At 39.5% G+C, this 17,197-nt stretch overlaps 1 protein-coding gene and 1 long non-coding RNA gene across 3 annotated transcripts in view; both read right to left on the bottom strand.

The window, feature by feature from the left end:
- Positions 1-1,909: 1,909 nt before the first annotated feature.
- Positions 1,910-12,211, bottom strand: LOC137334707 (uncharacterized). Of its 2 annotated transcripts, none has more exons than XR_010966212.1 (3): positions 12,069-12,211; positions 4,453-4,586; positions 1,910-2,937 (listed from the first exon to the last, which is right to left on the bottom strand). It is a non-coding gene; the product is annotated as an uncharacterized lncRNA (long non-coding RNA). The 2 variants fall into 2 exon arrangements; XR_010966211.1 differs by having other exon boundaries at positions 1,910-2,940.
- Positions 12,212-12,236: 25 nt separating this feature from the next.
- mrps35 (mitochondrial ribosomal protein S35) overlaps positions 12,237-17,197 on the bottom strand; it is a 34,935-nt gene continuing 29,974 nt past the window's right edge. Inside the window, exon 8 of the mRNA XM_067999594.1 lies at positions 12,237-15,114. Within this exon, the coding sequence (XP_067855695.1) occupies positions 14,836-15,114 (279 nt within the window). The 3' untranslated portion in view covers positions 12,237-14,835. The remainder of the gene's footprint in view (positions 15,115-17,197) is intronic.

The raw sequence follows: 17,197 nt of genomic DNA on the forward strand, positions 1-17,197 counted from the left end.
TGCCATTTGCCAACAAAACAATTGTGACTACACTTCAAAGTAATTAATTGTTGTAACGCGCTTTGGGAAATCTCAAGAACGTGAAAGACGCTCTATGATTTCAAGTTATTTCTTTAACGGGTTGAAGAATCAGTAAGATTTCAATCACAGACAATCAGAGAAGACCGTGATGTTACACTTTCCCTTTTGACCATCATCGCTATTACTACTTTCATCCCAATGCTATATGCCATTGCTGGTGTCATTTTGCCTCCATTCCGTAATCTCACTGTTCGTTTCATTTTTCTACAGGAGAGGATCCAGACTTGCTCATTTTTGGAAACCGTCGAAATAAAGGCAGAGAACCAAGCTTTCGTTTCTCTACCAACATATCAAGATTTAATAATTCAGAATATCTCGGTTTGGAAAAATATCGCCTTTACAACAGGTATGTTTCCCTTCCATCGCAGCCACCCCTTCCTTCCACGTCCAACTCGGTGTCAAGCACTGATTCTCAGGACATTGCGAGTGACCCAATCAGCAACCGAACCGACTGGACTGAGCCACCAGAGGCTCCAGCCTTAATCGAAGGTGAGGCGGTCACTGGCAGTGCGACGCAAATCAACTTCCAACCCTCTCGCTTCTTAACCACCGCGTACGCTGAAGGATCTGCTTATTTCACACTGACTCCTAACATCCTCCCCCTGCATCAGGCGAACAGCACCAAAGGGACTTCTGGCAAGAACCAGACGGTTGATGACACGGGAGCCCTGGCACCTTGGCTCTTGGGTCCGGAGGCTTTGCTGACTCCTTTGTTGATGCTTTCTTTAATCATGTCGACTTGTATGTGCACTCTTCTAGGGGTAACAATACGGTGCAAGAAAAAGCGAGGTTACTATAAACCTCTCCAGCCAGGTGGCGCTGGGATAGAAAAAATAAAAAATATGAAATGTGAGCTTATTAGAAACAGATGGTACTAAATGGTTTGAATCGATTTGGTTTAACACTGAAATGTAAATGCATCCTTACATTTTAATTACATCTTATTTTATTTTACATGATTTCTAATACAAATAGAAACATCACTGAGGTTCAAATGGTTGGTACAGAATAACATAAGCCAGTTTCTTCTTTATTAATGTTACTCCAGTATGATGAATATATAAACTGAATCTGATCAAATCAAATGCCTTGGAGCAAAGACTTGATCTAACCATCAACTCCAAATGTTTCCTTCTCCTATCTGTAATGGACGTGAAAATAAGAATCTATTTTGGATTTCACACGCAATAGCCAAGAATCCAATCTTAGATTCAAGGAGTGAAATTAAAGAAAATCGTTTTGCTGTATTGGTGTGCTGCCCCCAGCTGTGGTTAGTGTGTTTTGCTAATGCGATGCCAAATAGTATTTACTAAATATGCTAGTAACCCCTAGTGGCAGATCATCAATATTGCGCTAACCTTTGTTTTTTTAAAAACATAATAGCAGTCTATCCAAAGTCAACTATTCATTAATATAAGGTTATCTGGCTAGATGGAACCCTACACAGAAGTTTTTGTTTCTTTTTCTCTCCAAATTACGAGTTATTTTATTATTCCTGTATGGAATATATGTATTCCTGTATTCGAGTCTATTTTTAGAATGTTTCTTTTTTGACTAACGCTTCTAATGAAGGTTGCGACTTCAGATAACAATCTCTGACGTTATATTTTTTGTAATTGAATTGAATACTGCAAGTTTTAAGAAAAAGGTTTTAGTAAAAAGGAAATTATGAATGTCTATTTATACATAAATTGTTCACACAAGGAATAATGCATAGCTGAAGTAAATTACACATATTTCCGTATAGCTAACTCATCCCAAAGCAGATCAAATTGTCGAAAAAAACTTATATCAAATGTACTGTACAAAATTACTGAATGACAGTGGAAAGTTGGCGGTAGCAAGAAAATAATTTGCATGCTCTGACACAAGAATCAGCAGATAACATTTTTTAAAAAGTGGATAACGAAACTTACACATATTTTGTACAAAAGTGCATCAGAAATTATACAAAGGAAACAATGTCGAGAAGCTGAGCTGAAATTTTATTTTGCTTTCTTAAGTTTGATATGCAGGTGGCAGATATTAACCGTATAATTAGATTATTGCATGTTCAGTTATCTTCTTTCCATTATGACTAAGATTGAAGCTTAAATTGCATAAGATGACAGAATTACTGTAGGACAATGCAGTACATATCCTTGCTCATAGAAAACAATAAAATCCGATACTTCAAGTAAATGGCGAATGCTTCCTTAGCATCATGTGTGTAAAAAACCTGTTTGATTCAATGTTATTTGATGGCTTTTTTGTTGTTTTAAAAGGATATAATCTGACCATCTTTCAAACTCAAATTGCATAAATCTAAAGTTCAGTTTGAACAAGGTCCAATCCACTAAAGCTAAATCATGTTCTGCTCAAAACTGCTACGAAATAACATTTTAAACGACAAAATTATATGTCGCGTTGATATTTAAAGCTACAAGTTTAAAGGTTGAATTAAATGTATATTTTTTCAAGAGAAAGCAAAACATAGAGATTTACCAATGATGACAAACTCACAACTTTAACAGATAAAAAGCGGAACAAAATTCACACTTCCCAAGAGAAATATGAGGTTTGTATGTACATGTCTGCAACATAGAAAACATTCCAATGGAAGAAAGCAACACTGGGGTGCATTAGAAGAGAGGACTGAAGGCACGGTTGGTTTTGAGGAGGCTTTTAAAAGGCAGGAAGAGAAAGTGGTTCTTCACTCATTCTGGCAGGTCCATGAACCTGCCCGTAGTAGCGGATCTCCGGTTTCGTGGAGGCGCCTGCGCACCCAGCAGCACACAATCCAATCTATCAGCCTATCAAGTAAGTCTATCGGCCCCGTGGCTGTGGATTCATGCCGTTAAGTGGGCAGAGAACATTCTGCTGAACAATGAAAATAAAGATCATGATGCACGCCCATTTCTGAGGTATTGTAGCTGTTTACTGGCATTAGTACAGTGCTACTCCAGCATCAGACCAGCTATTTAGGTGGCTGGTAATTTAGCTGCGCCAATTTTGGATTCAACAGTGCCGTACAAATTTGGTACTGAATATGTGCCGATATCGTGAACTTCACGGTAGATTTGTATTATAACAGCACGAGTTGAGATGCGCATCCACGCACAATAGAGGTATCAACACTCATTTGTCTGATTCATATCCTGCACCGGAAAAAGATTATCTAAGGAACTTCTCAGAATTTCATTAATCAAATTGCATGTTTTTGTGTTTGAAACTAATTTTTTACTGAATGCAATACTCTGAGCCTGCCAATAACTTATGGGAAACAAGAAGGAAAATTATAGTGCTACCCTCAAGTAACCTGCCGGCCATTGCTCCACAACTTGCATTTATATTGCGCCTTTAACGTAAAACGTCCCAAGGCTCCACAGCTCTTCCTAGGAGCGCGTCAATATGAATGATCCCCATAAGCCAATACTGTTACCAATGGTGACTGGAACAAAGGATCATGAAAGCCCAATTGCCAGCAGTAAACAAGTAGTTAAAAAAAAATTACAAGAGCCCTTTAAACCACTTACCTCAAACATCTGCAGGCCTTTTAAAAGGCCTTCTGCCAATAGGTCCGCCCAACGCCTCCTTCCCACCAAGTTTCTATGAGCATGCTGAGAACTGGGTATCCTGCATACCCACAGGCCGGAAACTGCCCCCTTTTACGTATACAAAAAGTCCCCACCTATTTCAGAAGGGAGCTCCGTGCGCCGATAAAAACACCAGAAAATTGGGAACTCCCGGAAAATGGCGCAAAGCGAGTGGGGCCAAATACGCCTCGACTTCCCGACTGTTACCATGACCGTTTCAACCACGACTGGTCCCGTTACCTACAGGAACTGTCGTATTAATTACCGGGTAAGGGTAATTAAACAGCATAAGCTCCGAGAGTTGTAGCTGAGACACATAACAGGTCCCTCATTAGTTATTGTTTACGCGAATGGTACGGGATTATGGCTACAAAAATTGCTTGTAGCCCTATAATAGCTGCGCAAATACACACAAAATTCAGGGAACCAATTATACATACATTTATCTCAAAAGGTTAGCCTATCTCTAAACTCTGAGTTCCCATTTCCACCACCGTCATTAGGTTGGATATTCCATGAAAATAAGGTGGTGGGTTGCAAACAGCTGGTTGACATCCATGTCACTTTTTAAAAATCAAAATACGTATTCCTCTGGCCAGTATTTTCATGGGTTCATATCCTGCGTAATGACAACTTTACAAAACTAAAAGAGTGTGACAATTAGTCTGAAGAAGTCCTTTACTTTTTCATCTGTAGCCAATCAATCAACTAAATAGTATGATTACTAATGTACACACCTAATTGAAGCAGAGTTGTCTTTTTCAAGTCCCTTAGCAAGAAACCTCTTAAAAATTACCTGGGAAAACGAGTGCTCTGAGAAGCAGTCCGGATGAAGAAAGCCTTTCAGCCCATTCTTCTAGAATACCATCTCTACCATCAACCCATTACATCTAATTGTTTAAGTGAGTTCACAATGCTGGCCACATATCTCTGTGTAATAGAAATACATGTTTACACTTGCACAATGCTGCACACCATCGCAAAACTGTACATTTACTTGAATAAATAAATGTAAGGAATCTTACAACACCAGGTTATAGTCCAACAATTTTATTTTAAAATCATTCACCTGACGAAGGGGATAATCTCCGAAAGCTTGTGATTTTAAAATAAAATTGTTGGACTATAACCTGGTGTTGTAAGATTCCTTACATTTGTCCACCCCAGTCCATCACCGGCATCTCCACATCTTGAATAAATAAATTCTTCTTGCTGCATCCTTGATGTGTTGGTTCACTTAATTTATAGGAACATAGGAACAGCAGTAGGCTATTCAGCCCCTCGACCCTGCTCCGCCATTTGATAAGATCATGGCTGATCTGTGATCCAACTCCATATACCTGCCTTTGGCCCATATCCCTTAATACCTTTGGTTGCCAAAAAGCTATATATCTCAGATTTAAATTTAGCAATTCAGCTAGCATCAATTGCCGTTTGCAGAAGAGAGTTCCAAACTTCTACCACCCTTTGTGTCTAGAAATGTTTTCTAATCTCACTCCCGAAAGGTCTGGCTCTAATTTTTAGACACTGCCCCCTACTCCTAAAACCCCCAACCAGCAGAAATAGTTTCTCTCTATCCACCCTATTTGTTCCCCTTAATATCTTATAAACTTCGATCAGATCACCCCTTAACCTTCGAAATTCCAGAGAATACAACCCCGATTTGTGTAATCTCTCCTCGTAACTTAACCCTTGAAGTTCGTGTATCATTCTAGTAAACCTACGCTGCACTCCCTCCAAGGCCAATATGTCCTTCCGAAGGTGCGGTGCCCAGAACTGCTCACAGTGCTCCAGGTGCGGTCTAACCAGGGTTTTGTATAGCTGCAACATAACTTCTGTCCCCTTGTACTCTAGTCCTGTAGATATAAAGGCCAGCATTTCATTAGCCTTACTGATCATTTTCTGCACCTGTTCATGACACTTCAATGATCTATGTACCTGAACCCCTCAGTCCCTTTGGACATCCACTGTTTTTAACTTTTTACCATTTAGAAAGTACCCTGTTCTATCCTTTTTTGCTCCAAAGTGGATGACCTCACATTTGCCTACATTGAATTCCATTTGCCACAGTTTTGCCCATTCACCTAATCTATCAATATCGCTTTGTAACTTTATGTTTTCATCTCCACTGCTTACAATGCCACCAGTCTTTGTGTCATCGGCAAACTTAGATGAAGGTATAGAAAGTCTCATATCTAAGTAGTTAATAAATATTGTGAATAATTGAGGCCCCAAGACAGATCCTGCGGGACTCCACTAATCACATCCCGCCAATGTGAGTACCAATTTGATAACTATCAAATCTTTAAAAAGTTTTAAATGTTTAGGTTGCAAGGATATCTTCAAATATCATTTGCTGTCAACAGACAGCAGAATCATTGACTTAAATTCTTTAATCTGGTCAAAAAAAAAATCTCAGAGCACATTCTAAAACTTCCAAATGTTTTTACTCTACGGTGCTTAAACTTGCTTTGTAATATAGTTATGAAAAAAAGTGATTTCCTTAACCTGGAGCCAACCATTTCTGTGGCAAAAAAAATGAAAGTTTAAAGAAAACCAGGTGATATCCTTAGAGATTTTTTTTGGAAGTTAATGAATTTTTTTTCCCATCTGTTTGTGTAGCTGTTGCTGTCCATGAGTACATTTCACAGGATCTAGCCAAAAATGGAACGTGCCACCTTTACTATTACATACTTAAGAGAGAAAATCTTTACCTGAAAGACCTTGAAGCTGGTGAGGTGTCGAAAGGCAAGTCGAGCAGAACCTTAAATACCCTAAAGGAACAATGGCTGTTCTTTCCCTGCAGGACAATCAACAAAGCATTGCATTCTCTCCTGTCCCTTCAGGGATTAGGAGTTTAAAATCATGCTTAAACTGTTGCAACATTTGGAGACAAAGTGCAAATTTGGTATTTAAAATAGGGGATATTGCAGAATTAGTTCCAAACACTTCACAACTGTGGAACTGTTTTCCGAAATCTGATACCAATTTTGCTGCTTTAAAAGTCCCGTAAAATAATGGCTCTTGTTTGTGTGCTTTCATATTGTACCCATGATGTGGAGATGCCGGTGATGGACTGGGATGGACAAATGTAAGGAATCTTACAACACCAGGTTATAGTCCAACCTATAACCTGGTGTTGTAAGATTCCTTACATTCATATTGTACAAGTGAGAAATAAAATTATATAACCAATGAAAAAAATCTTAAATATACAATATTTACCTTTGAAAAAATTGACCTATTTTTATTATGCTTTATAATAAATTACTGTGGGTGATATTAGTGGACAAATACTGAATGCATTTCTAAGACATAGGCGTTCCTCTGCTATTTGAACACACACACAGTGGAATAAGTGTTCATCCACTCATATTGCCAGCAGTAATTTCTAGCTTGTATTTTCAATGTCTGTGCAGACGCCATTGCATACATCAGGATTGTCCAAACTTTGTCTCTGTGGGCCACTCAAGTGTGTTACACGGTGCCTCTTGGGCTACATCTGGGGCCATAAATCGCTCCCGAAATAATGGAGGAGCTCAACAGCATTCTATGTTCGAGGCAAATTGAAGGAGCAAGTTCCAGCGTTTGTACAGTGAAACACAAAAATCCGGAACTCGCTTCTAGTGGTTCGCTGGTGATATGACAACTTCGAATTAAAGGCACATCACACGCTGCAATCAGAGAAATCATCGAAAACACGCCAACTTGATTATCTGCCCAGCTGGAACGTAACTGATTATGCCACAAAACAGGTACGCTTAAAAATACAGGTCGAAACTAAGTTTTGACGGTGCAGTAAGTCTTAATGACTGACAAACAACTAAAAATTAACTTTTAAAAACGTGGAGTCTCATATTACTCCTTATTGTAATAGTTTTTGGTCATTAAAAAATTTTTGAATTAAAAATTTATGTGTTTTTTTCTTTACAATGACATACAGAACACTAACTTTAAATGAAGTCTGCTTGCCTGTTTGAGCAATGTAGCCAGAATCTGTGGGCATGACTTCTCTTCTTGACAGATTTTGTGGGCGTGTCTTCTCCTCTCACTTTTCCAGCCACGGCTACTCACGCAGCTCACTGGCTGGGTTGATAGCAGACAATTTTTTTAAAGTTCAAGTTCAAGCAATTCGATGCCACAGAGCCTGCAGTAAGTAATTTCGTTATTTAATTTGCAAGAACGGCGGTGACCGTTGCCTCACTGCTCGGAGCGAATTCTGGCCCATGACGTTTAAATGAACATCTCCATTATTTTGCAAATATCTCAAGCTACTGATAATAACAAATCTTGGTATTCAGATGATGCTGATAATATGCTCAAAATCTGCTCTCATAATTTTTTGATGTTATCTCAATTCTTTGATTTCTAGGTATCTGATATCATCTATGTTGTATTTCTTTAAGGTATCGCTATTGCAAGTTTTTCCTTGTTGAGAATGATCTTAGTCTTCAGCACCAAAACCTTTTTAAGCTGGTTATATATATTCCACACAAGATACAGTTATCAGTACTTTATTTCTGAACATGCTCACTTGTACCATTAACATTAGCCCCAAAACCAAACAGAGTAAAAGAGCTAAATAGAAATAGAGTTGCATGGGCTTTGTGGGACAGACAGCTCCAGCTTTTAGAATCATAGAAGTTTACAACATGGAAACAGGCCCTTCGGCCCAACATGTCCATGTCGCCCAGTTTATACCACTAAGCTAGTCCCAATTGCCTGCACTTGGCCCATATCCCTCTATACCCATCTTACCCATGTAATTGTCCAAATGCTTTTTAAAAAGACAAAATTGTACCCGCCTCTACTACTGCCTCTGGCAGCTCGTTCCAGACACTCACCACCCTTTGAGTGAAAAAATTGCCCCTCTGGACCCTTTTGTATCTCTCCCCTCTCACCTTAAATCTATGTCCCCTCGTTATAGACTCCCCTACCTTTGGGAAAAGATTTTGACTATCTACCTTATCTATGCCCCTCATTATTTTATAGACTTCTATAAGATCACCACTTAACCTCCTACTCTCCAGGGAAAAAAGTCTCAGTCTATCCAACCTCTCCCTATATGTCAAACCATCAAGTCCCGGTAGCATCCAAGTAAATCTTTTCTGCACTCTTTCTAGTTTAATAATATCCTTTCTATAATAGGGTGACCAGAACTGTACACAGTATTCCAAGTGTGGCCTTACTAATGTCTTGTACAACTTCAACAAGACATCCCAACTCCTGTATTCAATGTTCTGACCAATTAAACCAAGAAAGCTGAATGCCTTCTTCACCACCCTATCCACCTGTGACTCCACTTTCAAGGAGCTATGAACCTGTACTCCTAGATCTCTTTGTTCTATAACTCTCCCCAACGCCCTACCATTAACGGAGTAGGTCCTGGCCCGATTCAATTTACCAAAATGCATCACCTCACATTTATCTAAATTAAACTCCATCTGCCATTCATCGGCCCACTGGCCCAATTTATCAAGATCCCGTTGCAATCCTAGATAACCTTCTTCACTGTCCACAATGCCAACAATCTTGGTGTCATCTGCAAACTTACTAACCATGCCTCCTAAATTCTCATCCAAATCATTAATATAAATAACAAATAACAGCAGACCCAGCACCGATCCCTGAGGCACACCGCTGATCACAGGCCTCCAGTTTGAAAAACAACCCTCTACAACCACCCTCTGTCTTCTGTCGTCAATCCAATTTTGTATCCAATTGGCTACCTCACCTTGGATCCCGTGAGATTTAACCTTATGTAACAACCTACCATGCGGTACCTTGTCAAAGGCTTTGCTGAAGTCCATGTCTACTGCACAGCCCTCATCTATCTTCTTGGTTACCCCTTCAAAAAACTCAATCAAATTCGTGAGACATGATTTTCCACTCACAAAACCATGCTGACTGTTCCTAATCAGTCCCTGCCTCTCCAAATGCCTGTAGATCCTGTCTCTCAGAATACCCTCTAACAACTTACCCACTACAGATGTCAGGCTCACCGGTCTGTAGTTCCCAGGCTTTTCCCTGCCGCCCTTCTTAAACAAAGGCACAACATTTGCTGCCCTCCAATCTTCAGGCACCTCACCTGTAGCTGTCGATGATTCAAATATCTCTGCTAGGGGACCCGCAATTTCCTCCCTAACCTCCCATAACGTCCTGGGATACATTTCATCAGGTCCCGGAGATTTATCTACCTTGATGCGCGTTAAGACTTCCAGCACCTCCCTCTCTGTAATATGTACACTCCTCAAGATATCACTATTTATTTCCCCAAGTTCCCCAACATCCATGCCTTTCTCAACCGTAAATACCGATGTGAAATATTCATTTAGGATCTCACCCATCTCTTGTGGTTCCGCCAAAGCAATCTCATGTCCCCTTTTTGCCCTCCTGATTTCTCTCAACTCTACTCCGGCAATCTCTGTACTCTTCAAGGGATCCACTTGATCCCAGCTGCCTATGCATGTCATATGCCTCCTTCTTCTTTTTGACTAGGGCCTCAATCTCCCGAGTCATCCAAGGTTCCCTACTTCTACCAGCCTTGCCCTTCACTTTATAAGGAATGTGCTTACCCTGAACCCTGGTGAACACACTTTTGAAAGTCTCCCACTTACCAGACGTCCCTTTGCCTGCCAACAGACTCTCCCAATCAACTTCTGAAAGTTCCTGTCTAATACCATCAAAATTGGCCTTTCCCCAATTTAGAATTTTAACTTTTGGGCCAGACCTATCATTCTCCTTAGCTATCTTAAAACTAATAGAATTATGATCACTGGTCCCAAAGTGATCCCTCACTAACACTTCTGTCACCTGCCCTTCCTTATTTCCCAAGAGGAGGTCAAGTTTTGCCACCTCTCTGGTCGGGCCATCCACATACTGAATGAGAAATTCCTCCTGAATACTCTCAACAAATTTCTCTCCATCCAAGCCCCTAATGCTATGGCTGTCCCAGTCAATGTTGGGAAAGTTAAAGTCCCCTACTATTACCACCCTATTTTTCTTGCAGCTGTCTGTAATCTCCTTACATATTTGCTCCTCAATTTCCCATTGACTATTTGGGGGTCTGTAGTACAATCCTATCAAAGTGATCTCTCCCTTCTTATTTTTCAGTTCTACCCATATAGAGTCAGCGGGCGAACCCTCGGATATATCCCCTCTCACTACTGCCGTGATGTTCTCCCTAATCAAGAACGGAACTCCCCCTCCTCTCTTACCTCCTGCTCTATCTTTCCTATATCATCTGTACCCTGGAACATTGAGCTGCCAGTCCTGCCCCTCCCTTAGCCATGTTTCAGTAATAGCTATAACATCCCAGTCCCATGTACCCATCCATGCCCCGAGTTCATCTGCCTTGCCCATCAGACTTCTTGCATTGAAATAAGTGCAGTTTAATCTAGACTTCCCTTGGTCTTTGCCCTGCTTTCTCAGACCATCTGTCCGGTCATGTTTTGTACACGCTCCCTTACTGCCTTTTGTTTCCGTCACCACTTTACTTCCCACTGACTTCCTGCATCGGTTCCCATCCCCCTGCCACATTAGTTTGAACCCTGCCCAACAGCACTAGCAAACACTCCCCTTAGGACATTGGTTCCAGTCCTGCCCAGATGCAGACCGTCCAATTTGTACTGGTCCCAGCTCCCCCAGAACCGGTTCCAATGGCCCAGGAATTTGAATCCCTCCCTCTTGCACCATCTCTAAAGCCACGTATTCATCCTAGCTATCCTGTCATTCCTACTCTGACTAGCCCGTGGCACTGGTCGCAATCCTGAGATTACTACCTTTGAGGTCCTACTTTTTAGTTTAACTCCTAACTCCCTAAATTCAGCTTGTAGGACCTCATCCCATTTTTTACCTATATCGTTGGTGCCTATATGCACCACGACAACTGTCTGTTCACCCTCCCCCTCCAGAATGTCCTGCAGCCGCTCCGAGACATCCCTGACCCTTGCACCAGGGAGGCAACATACCATCCTGGAGTCTCGGTTGCGTCCGCAGAAACGCCTGTCTATTCCCCTTACAATCGAGTCCCCTATCACTATAGCTCTGCCACTCTTTTTCCTGCCCTCCTGTGCAGCAGAGCCAGCCACGGTGCCATGAACCTGGCCGCTGTCACCTTCCCCTGGTGAGCCATCTCCCCCAACAGTATCCAAAACGGTATACCTGTTTTGGAGGGAGATGACCGCAGGGGACCCCTGTACTGCCTTAGGTTGCAAACGGCCCATAATGTAGAGAACCTGGCCGTTCATCAATACTTCAGTAATGTTTGTTTTTCAGATTTCTAAACACATCTAGATTCTTTCATTTCTGTGCTCTAACATTTTGACTTGACAGTAAGTGTGGCAAACTGGCCATCTGGTTGGATAAAACATATGTGCATATCAAAATGAATCAAACCAACAATCCAATTACCTGATAAAATGGGTTATGTTATCCAACAGTCGAATAGCTTGTCAACATTTAGGCTCGAACATGAAAAACGGCCACTTGGTTGAATTTTGGGAGGGCACAATATGCCACCAAACTTCAACAAGAATTAGTGTCTTCAAGAAAAAAGAAACTAGAAAATAAAAAATAAAATGTTTTAGAAAGTAATAAAATTTAATACAGATAATAATGGAATTATTTAAAGCAAAGTCAGGAGAGCAATACGGAGGGGATGGGAAAGATAATAAATGACTAACTGGGGCAGGGGAATAATTCAATCCACCTCTTGCTTCTGATTATATCAGTCTGCAAGACCAATTTCCACCAGCAAAACGAGGAGGCTGAATTAATACCTTAAATTCCCTCCCAGATTATCAGTCTCTTTTGTAAATATTATGTAGTCTCTATTCTAAAATGTCACTGAGTTTTGTTATGTTATGAACACACAGTGTGGTAGAGGCTGCATACCATACTTCAAAAGGGTAAATAAGATGGTGAATTTAGGATCTGAAGGTATACAGTACCATTACGCAGTACTACAGCAATACACTTATTTTTTTTCCCATACGTGTTATCAGAATTACTAGCAAATATAGTAGACATTTTGTAACATAAAAATCACACCTAGTCAGTATTCACAAGACATATCCAGAACATAGGTTTGAATAAATATGAAAAAAGTTACATACTTGCAAAGGTCTGACAGAATTTTCAAATCCTAGGCAAAAACAGAAAGCCTTCAGGCACAGCATCCAGAGGTGGTCCACTTTATTACATAATAGTCCACAGAAAGAGCAAAACTCATTTGTTTGGCACAATCATGTTGAAATATCGAACAAGGCTGCCATTGCAACCCATGTTCCTCCAGTAAGGAAGCCCACAATTTTCTCACTGAAACTACTGAGTTACAACTTATCATTTTGACAGTGTATCTCCATGACAACTGGCATGCCATGCCAAGTTTTCCGAAGAATATGTTGATTTGGCAACTAAAGTGTTTAATAAACTTTTTTTGGGAAGTAGGGATCAAGGTGAGAGGAAAAGAGGGGAGGTCAATAGATGGATCTATAAATACTCAGTTTGTTAGTACATAAGGTTTTAGAGGAACTGACCCATGACTGTACTGAATTTCTGACAGCATGCTACAAAGAATGAAACCACTGCCACAATGGAACACAATACATTTCATTAACTGAATCCAAAATTCAAACAGGAAAGTATTGACTTGGGTGATATTTAGCTATAAACTTGAGATTACTGAACTTATGTTTGTTGGACTAGGAGATATACAATGCTAGAAAGCCACTTTTGAAAATATCTATTTTTGTTCTGCTGCATTTTAAAAAATCACCTTTGACAGAACATGCATGCCGTACACAATAATTGGTGTTTTTTTTGGAAAAGTTAAGAACTGTCACTATTTTAAGCACAGCTACTAGCCTCAATCCCAGGCATCTTCTAAAAAATGGATGTCAACTTCAGAAAAGCCAGGCTCAAATAGTACTTTGTCCTTAGCAAAGAAATAGATTTAGGTAGATGGGAGATCCACACGTGGGATTTTTTTTCCAATTCGCAGTGCTTTCCTACTTTTCAAACAGATGAAACTACCAAATTCCACATTACACTGGAGGTAAAAAAAAGGATTAGGTCTATAACCTGTGCTTGCAGTGTGAAGACGGGGATATTGAAATTTCGAATAACAACTTCCTTCAGTTCCCTTATGATCCTGTTTCCCCCCTGGCTCGCTTTCAGTCCTAGATGATCCTGTACACTTCACTTAACTTTAAATCAAGTGTTTCTTGGAGCATGGATATGCATTTGGAAGAAGAAATGTTAATCCTAGTTTGAGTTTATTAAACCACTACAGGTTATTTACAGGAGCTTATTTACAGATTGAAGAAGCAAAGATCATAAAAATGGAGGTTGGCCTTTCTTTAAGGAAACCCTGAACAGAAAGGTTGATAGACTTCCACAAAAAAAAAAACATTCAAAGCCACTAGAAATGCATAGCATCACAGTTAATCATAGTTTTTATTGTGAATTTTATTAAACATATTCATAGCTTGCTTTTCAGCATCATGTTTGTAAGTTCCTTGAGTGTTCAATAAAATTTAATTGTTTAAAACATTTGAAATTCATACCATTATTTTCTCCTCAGTTATATCATTCCTCACTTTCATTTCCTTTTATGATCAATTGCTTGCTACTATCCAATCCTTCATTTTCATTTGTGACCCATGAATCCCTGAATGATAAATATCATGCCATACCATCTCACATATAAAAGCGACCCTTCCACCTTTCAGCCAAAAACAACTTGAAAAAATATCTATGACCAGCATATAAGATGGCTTTGCACATGGCTTCCCACAGAACAGAACATTTTATTTTAATGAGTGGCATGGTTTGATTCAGCTTTAGCGAGTAGCAGGTGTGGTGGATAAAGTCAGTGGCCGGGAAGTGGAGTTTAGGGTGGAAGACTAAATGTCTAGCCTTATACATGGGTATACACAGTAAACAATTTAATGGAAAAGAAAAGTACAAGTTTGATTCATGGAATTGAAATACTCTCAATACAAGCATATTTGTGGAGGTAAAAATCAATTTGTTTTTAAAGAGATTAGCACTTAATGCTTCTCTATATACAAGATGCTTTATTTGAACACCGGTTACTTCATTAATGATTCTGACAACGTCTGTACAGTGCCAATATACTAATTCAATAGAAATTGATCTTGTCCTATTTCATAGATCATGCTGCAACCTTCAATTTTAGCAGTTTTTTCACTGATTCTTTGTACTGTAAAATGCTATCTTCTGTTTCCCCATCATTTTTAATATTTACCACAGACTTCTTATAATCTTTGACTTCTGGGGAATTAATTACTTCTTCCTTTGGAACAGTTGGGAATTTTTCAGCTTCTTTCATCCTGAAGATTGTTTCCAAGGCATTTTTCTCAGACTGACTGTTCTCCCAAATATATTCATCCATGTCAGCTTCAGTTTTGTCCATTTCCCATATTTCAGTTTTCTGAGAAGTAAAAAGGCAGAATAGCATTTGATGGTGTGATTGCTTTGTTGTCCAGGTTTATTGTTAATAATTCCAGGCATAAAATTCCATAACAACCGTCCGATTTTCATTTCCATGGCCTGTTTAACGCCCAGGCAGTATTGAAAATCTACCCCATCACCCACAAAAACACTGTGGTCTAGTGTCTTTTCAGTTCTAACTTGGTAACAGAACTAAAATTACTGAATACAACAATCTAAAAGTACTGTAGAAGGTGGTCAAATTATAGGTTGAACTAGAAGATTGATTATTTGAAATGGATTAAATTAAAATCATTACTGTGGCACAGATGAGAACAATGAACTAAAATCAGAATTGTGATTTAGCAGTCTTGCAATTGATAACATTGTGTGAGTGAAGATGAACCTATGGCTGAATTTTGAAGACCCATGTCTGGTTCAACGAAAGGCTTCTTCTCCTCAGCATAAGCTTTTATGTTACAGCCACAAGTTAGTACGATGCATACAGTTTCTAGTACATTTGCCAGAGTCAATAAGAAACTAACGAGAGGATTTATTCTCTATAATTTTGACGATGGTTGATTTATTTGCTATGATTGATCTAATTGAGATGATGTTAAAATAGTAGTTTAAGTATTTAAGGGTGAATCACTGAAATTTGAAGGCAGCTTTTTAAAAGAGATCAAGAGAAAGCTTTTTGCAAAGGTTTTTGGAGAAGTGTCAACGAAAGACATCATTGAAATCAGAACGTTCAACACTTCAGCTGATTTGCTACTCCATGAAATGAGGTTGCAGAGGCAGGGAAGGGAGAGGACACAAAAGGAATAATGTATGGCCATTAACTTAAAGGAAACACAAGAACAGCCATATACATCTATATACTTTTTCAGTTACTGAATAATCTACCTTATGAAAAATAATACAAGAGTGATTGTGGGCACAACAATTACAGAAAGATTGGCCCAGAAATTGCTGAAATGATGCTTCTTGCAGCGAGCGTGTGAATTGGATTTTTTACCTCACCCTTCAGATTGTATTATTTTTCTGCCGCAAATTCCTGGAAATGCAAATTAATAATGGCAAGGCGATGTCAACAGGGCATCTGGGACCTCATCAATGTCATGTCCAATGGTTTATCTATTTAAACAATGAAATTTAAGAATAGAGAAAGAAACAGAGCGAACGACAGAGAACGAAATAGGGCGAATTAGAGTCAAATCAGATACAGAGAGGGAAATAGAGGGGGAAAGAAAGATTGGATTAAGAGGAAGAAAAAAAGAGGCAGAAAGGAAAAGCAAGAATTTTTTTTTAAAACCTCTAGGAACAATTTACTACCTGCTGGAATGAGACTCCACAGCTTAATTTTGAAGCCTCCAAGGTTGAATAGCATATCAGGACCATAAATCACGTAATTAACAGGGTCCTTACGATATGAATTACTAGCCCTAAAAGGCTGCGGTGAATTAATTCATACTAACGGTTCAAGTCCAGCAATTTCATAACACACAATGGGAGGCTTACGGCAAGATCGTAATTTTTTCAGTTTTGGCGAGGCTAACTGCGGAGGGGTGCAAATCATCCAGTAATTTGTGGTGAATCGGAACTCATGGCGTATCTCTTCACCACAAACTGCTTTTTTTTTTTACGCACTAATAACGGCGGGCGCCACGAACTCAGCATTATTTTTCCAGCAATTTCTAGGTCATTATTTTATTTCCAAATCCTGTAGAAATGCTTTAAGAGTAGATAATTTCACCTCAATCACAAAGTTTCCTTCATTAATTTCTCAACACTATGGAGAGTTTAATCATATACAATGGGGCAGAAATTGCTTGGAAAAGAACGGTGAGCTCAACAGCGTTCACCGTTGTTAGTGGCGAAATGGAGGAGCAAGTGTTTGCACGTGCGCAGTGAAACAGAAATCCGGAACTTGCTCCTCCTGGTTCGCCGGCGATATGACAGCTTCAAATTAAAGGTTTATCCCTGGCTACAATCAGTGAAATCATTAAAAAAACACCAACTTGCTCATCTGCCCAGCTGGAAAGTAAATAATATTGCCACAAAACAGGTCATCTTAAAAATAC

The sequence above is a fragment of the Heptranchias perlo genome, chromosome 18 (assembly GCF_035084215.1).
Source record: "Heptranchias perlo isolate sHepPer1 chromosome 18, sHepPer1.hap1, whole genome shotgun sequence".
NCBI classification, from domain to species: Eukaryota; Metazoa; Chordata; class Chondrichthyes; order Hexanchiformes; family Hexanchidae; genus Heptranchias; species Heptranchias perlo.